Consider the following 5,596-nt stretch of genomic DNA (forward strand, 5'->3'; position numbering starts at 1 on the left):
AAGAAGAGAGAAGTCCCGGAATGAATGGAGAGCCGTTCTGAAGAGGTGGAGGAGGAGGTTTCATTGAAGAGGAACTGATCTGCTCCCTCGGCATCACTAAGAATTCCTGAGGCAGTGCCTTTGCCGAGCCCGATCTTGCCGTCACCCTCTTTGCCATCCCCAGCTGCCCCTTCTGCTGTCGGGACCAATTCTGCGAACTTGTAGGATCAGTGCCCAGATTTATAGAGGCCGAGTTGGGAAAGTTTGGTGGGACACAAACTAGAAATTTTTTTAGACTATCTCCGAGCTCCTTCTCCCTCCAGGAGAATGGCTGTCGCGCTCACTTCACCTTTGAGGGAGTCAGCTAATCTGCTTACCCAAAGCTGGGGTGAGAGAGAGCATGGCTATCTAAATAAGATGCCCATTGGTGAGGCCTTCGTCACTGTTCAGCTCCATGGTCACCGATCAGTTTTATATATGATGGCAGTAGTGGATAAGGTATACCTCTTACTTGATTTTTGATCAATTTTATAACTGTTTTAATGACTTACTTGATTTTTGATTTTTGAAAAACAGGTGAAATCTGAGCTGGACAAACTCATAGAGGCAAAGGATCAGGCCTTTAATCTCTACAACAGCATGGAAGCTGAAAATGCCCAGTTCGCTTTGAGGGAGAAGGGGTATGAAGAGAAGCTAAGCCAGATGGGGATCGAGCTGAACTCCAAGCTTGATGTCGAGGAGAGATTGATGGAGGAGATCAAGGCATTGAGGGCCTCGGAGGAAGAGGCCATATATAAGATTCCTTAGGAGGAATTTTTCACTAAATGTCGCAGCACATACGACCTTAGATCGGCCTGCGTATGGAGCAGGGCTTTATGAGATTCCTTAGGAGGAATTTTTCACCAAGTGTCGTAGCACATACGACCTTAGATCGATCTGCGTATGGAGCAGAGCTTTATGAGATTCCTTAGGAGGAATTTTTCACCAAGTGTCGTAGCACATACGACCTTAGATCGATCTGTGTATGGAGCAGAGCTTTATGAGATTCTTTAGGAGGAATTTCAACTAAGTGTCGCAGCACGTACGACCTTAGATCGGCCTGCGTATGGAGCAGAGCTTTATAAGATTCCTTAGGAGCAATTTTCCACTAAGTGTCACAGCACGTACGACCTTAGATCGGCCTACGTATGGAGCAGGGCTTTATAAGATTCTGACAGATTGCTGAGTGAAATGTTCAAAAATAGGAAGTTCCTTTTTATTGATGTGATTGACATCACAAGGGGGCTTTTTCCGTTCACTGATAGTACCGCTTAAGGTGTTCGGCATTCCAAGGATGGGGTAAGGATCTACCCCCAGGTCTTTCAGTTTATATGCCCCTTTTAGCAAGACCTTCGTTATCAGATAGGGACCTTCCCAATTCAGACCTAGGCATCCACTGCCGATCTCTCTTGTGGGAAGGAATACCTTCCGTAAGACGAGGGATCCTACCTCAAATTCTTTTTTTCGCACTTTTTGATTGTAGTACTTGGCGTTCCGCTGTTTGTAAACGACATTCTTGAGTTCGACGTTGTTCCTTTTTTCCTCGGTTAGGTTGAGTTCCATGCAAAGAGCTATGTGGTTCCTTTCTTCGTCGTAATCAGTTATGCGCAGCGAAGGAATGTTGATTTCTAGTGGGATCACGGCCTCTATGCCGAAAGCCAGTGAGAACGGGGTTTCTCCTGTGCTTGTCCTTGCAGTAGTGTGATAAGACCATAGCACACTGGGGAGTTCTTCGGCCCATCTTCCTTTAAACAAGTCGAGTTTTGCTTTCAAGGTGTGCTTAATAATCTTGTTAATGGCTTCGACTTGGCCGTTTGCCTGTGAATGATTCGGTGATGAGAAATGTTTCTTGATGCTGAGCTCTTCGCAGAAATCTGAAATTCGTGCATTGTCGAATTGTTTTCCATTATCCGTAACAATGGAGTGAGGTATGCCGAACCTGCAGATCACTGATTTCCACAAAAAGTTGGTTGTTTTTTGTTCGATGATGGTGGCAAGGGGCTCTGCCTCGGCCCATTTAGTGAAGTAATCCACTGCGACGATGGCGAATTTTACCCCTCCTTTTCCAATGGGCATGGATCCAATTAGGTCGACCCCCCATTTTGCAAAGGGCCAAGGTGCTGTTACTGGGTTCAGTTCGTGCGGTGGAGTATTTATGATGGGGGCGAGGTGCTGGCACTTATCGCATCTTCTGACAAATTCGAGGGAATCTCGTCTTATTGCAGGCCAAAAGTATCATTGCTGTATGATTTTGTGAGCTAGTGAGAGTCCACCGGAATGGTTTCCACATATTCCTTCGTGAATGTCCTGCAGGGGGTCCTGAGCTTCCTCTTCGTTCAAGCACCTTAACAAGGGCGTAGAATATCCCCGTTTGTATAGTATATTATCAATAAGAGTATACCTGACCGACCTTGTTCGGAGCTTCCTAGCCTCTGTAGAGTTTTCGGGATATTTTTCGATTTTTCGGGTAAGCGATGATCTCGTCCTGCAAAATGGTTTGGGGTCTATCATCATAAGGACCACTTTATGATGATAGGTGGACGGTAGGGATATTCTTCCCACGGAGATGCTATCGAACTCCTCGATTCCTTCATTGGTGGCTAGGTGGGCTAGTGCATCAGCGTGGTTGTTCTGAGATCGGGGAATTTGTTTGACTTGGGTGGTGTTAAACCTTTTAAGTTATTTTTTCACAACTCGTAGGTGGTTGTCCATCCTGTCTTCTTTAGCCATATATACACCGTTGACCTGATTCACGACTAGTTGGGAGTCGCTATGTAGGATCAGGTCGGAGATCCCTAATTATGAGGCCATCCTTGCTCCAGCAATGAGAGCTTTGTACTCAGCCTCATTATTTGAGGCTTTGAAGTCAAATGGCAAGGCTTCACAGAATATGCGGTGATCAGGGCTGATTAATACGACGTCGGCTCCAGATCGTTCTCTGGTGGATGAACCGTCGACATAAAGTTTCCAAGGGATTTCTGTTCTTCAATTGGGACATTGCAAAACTCAAAGACAAAGTTGGCGAGTGCCTGGCCCTTTATGGAGGAACGAGGCATGTATTTGATGTCGAATTGTCCGAGTTCTACTGCCCATTTTATCATCCGTCCAGAGGTGTGGGCCTTTGTAGCGTTTGCCTCAATGGAGAGTTGGTAAGGATTTCAATAGGGTGTTCCAAGAAATATGGCCTCAGTTTTTAAGCTGCCATCAGCAGGGTGAATGCCAGTTTTTCTACAGGCGAATATTTGAGCTCGGCTTCATGAAGCGCTTTGCTTACGTAATAAACTAGATGTTGAACGCCATTTTCTTCTTGGGTTAGAACGGCACTAATGGCATGCTCTGAAACAGATAAATATAGCTTCAGGGCCTCGCCTACCTTAGGTTTTGAAAGCAATGGTGGTCGGGCTAGTTTTCTCTTTAGCTCGTTAAAGGTGTCCTGACATTCTTTGGTCCATTCGAACTTCTTTCCTCATCGTAACGTGTCGAAGAAGGGTTTGTAGTGGTCCGTAGATTTGGAGACGAATCGACTGAGGGCGGCAACCCTTCCGGTTAAACTTTGTACCTCTCTGGGTTTAGTTGGAGGCTTCATTTGGATGATAGCTTGTATTTTTTTAGGGTTTGCCTCGATTCCTCGATTGTTTACAATGTAACCTAGGAATCTTCCAGAACTGACCGCGAAAGCACATTTTCTGGGGTTTAACTTCATTCCATACTTTCTCAGTATATCAAACATTTCGGTTAGGTGTTGACAGTGGTCCTTGGCCTTGATGCTTTTGACTAGCATATCGTCAACATACACTTCCATTGTCTTTTCGATCTGCTGGGAAAACATGGAATTCACAAGTCGCTGGTAGGTGGCGCCAGCATTTTTTAGACCGAATGACATTACTCTGTAGCAGTAAAGACCTCGATCAGTTACAAACGAGGTACGTTCCTTATCCAGGCCGTACATCGGTATCCGGTTGTATTCAGAATACGCGTCCAAGAAGCTGAGTAGCTCATGTCATGCGGTGGCGTCCACCATTTGATCTATTCTCGACAATGAAAAGCTGTCTTTGGGGCATGCTTTGTTGAGATTGGTGAAATCTATGCATACCCTCCAATCTCCGTTGTGCTTTTTCACAAAGACCGGATTCGCGACCCACTTCGGGTATTTCGCTACACGGAGGAAACTGTTGTTCAATAGCTTTTGCACATCTTTGTTGAGTACTTCATATCTTTCAAGGTTCGGAGGTCGTCGTTTTTGCTGCTTTGGCCGAACTGAAGGATCCACCTGTAATTTATGACATGCAATATTAGGATCTATTCTTCTCATGTCACTGTGATCCCAGGCGAAGACATCGAGGTTCTCTTTAAGGAAAGCCACAACCTTGCTTCGGGTGGAGGGCTGCAACTCGCACCTGACTTTGAGCTCCTTTGTTTGGTCCTTGGCACAGACTCGAACTTCTTCTAGTTCTTCAATGGGTTCTTCGCCTTCGATCCTGGTCCGTGGGTCTAAAGGAATGAGTTTGGATTCCCATATGTTTGCCATATGTACTCCCCGGGAGCTGCGTTGATGGTTGGCATAGGTATTCCGTTGACATCTTTCAGCGAGCTCCCTGTTTCCTTTGACTTCCCCCACACCATAGGGTGTGGGAAACTTGATAGAATAGTGATATAGGGAAAATGCTGCTCTCAGGCTGAAGAGTAGGGGCTGTCCCATCACAGCGTCATAAGGGGAGGGGGTGTCGAACACCACAAACTCGGAGTTCGTCTTCAACTGCTGAGGTGTTGATCCAGACTCAACTTTGAGTTTGATTGATCCTTTGGCAGAAGTCAAGGCTCCACTTAATCCTAGGACCATATTTGGGTATGGTTGAAGAAAGTTAGCAGGGATACCCATCCATTTAAGGGTGTGGCTAAATAGGATGTTCAAAGAGCTTCCTGTATCCACCAAGACTTTGGGGATGGTTACCTCAGCCATAGGCAACGAGATTACCATAACTCTGTGGTAAGGATGTGGATCCGCCTCCTTCTCGTCAAAGGATAATTGCTCATCTGTGGCTTTTTTGAAATTCTTTTTCGTTATGCCGATCTCCTAGAGATCTGCAACGATTGGTCTCTTTGGTCTGGCTTCCTCCGTTAGTGTGTTCGTCCTACTCCTTAGCATGTTGACTTGTGGCCTTGGCAAGTCGACATTGCAGGCTCTTGCAGTGACTTGATCTCCTTGGATAATTCCAGTCCCATAAGGGGTGGGAAATTTCACGCAATAATGATAAATTGACGTGGCAACCTTTAGTTCGTGCAAAATGGGTTGTCCCAATACTGCATTGTAATTGGACGGTAAATCGACCACCACAAAATCCACTAGGATTCTTCTTTGGTGAGAAGCTTCACCCAGCTCCACAATAAGGATGATCTGACCTAGGGCTTCGATAGGATACCCAGAAAATCCCTGTAGCTTCCTTGGATATGGTTGGAGGTAGCGGACTGATATTTCCAACTGCCTCAAGGTTCGTGAGTACAGTATGTTGACCGAACTTCCATTGTCCACTAGAGTGCGGTGGATTTTTACTCCGGTAACCATCATTGTGACCATAGG

General features: G+C 45.8%; 1 protein-coding gene across 1 annotated transcript; it reads right to left on the reverse strand.

Annotated features, from left to right (window-relative positions):
- Positions 1-4,018: 4,018 nt before the first annotated feature.
- Positions 4,019-4,996, reverse strand: LOC111375341. Its single transcript, XM_022998145.1, has one exon. The coding sequence runs from the start codon at positions 4,994-4,996 to the stop codon at positions 4,019-4,021; it is 978 nt and encodes a 325-aa protein (XP_022853913.1).
- Between the last annotated feature and the right edge of the window lie 600 nt (positions 4,997-5,596).

The sequence above is a fragment of the Olea europaea genome, unplaced genomic scaffold (assembly GCF_002742605.1).
Source record: "Olea europaea var. sylvestris unplaced genomic scaffold, O_europaea_v1 scaffold1358, whole genome shotgun sequence".
Taxonomy (NCBI): Eukaryota; Viridiplantae; Streptophyta; class Magnoliopsida; order Lamiales; family Oleaceae; genus Olea; species Olea europaea.

Coding starts and splice junctions, on each gene's coding strand:
- LOC111375341 (XM_022998145.1), bottom strand. CDS start 4,996: ATGGTAATCTCGTTGCCTATGGCTGAGGTAACCATCCCCAAAGTCTTG.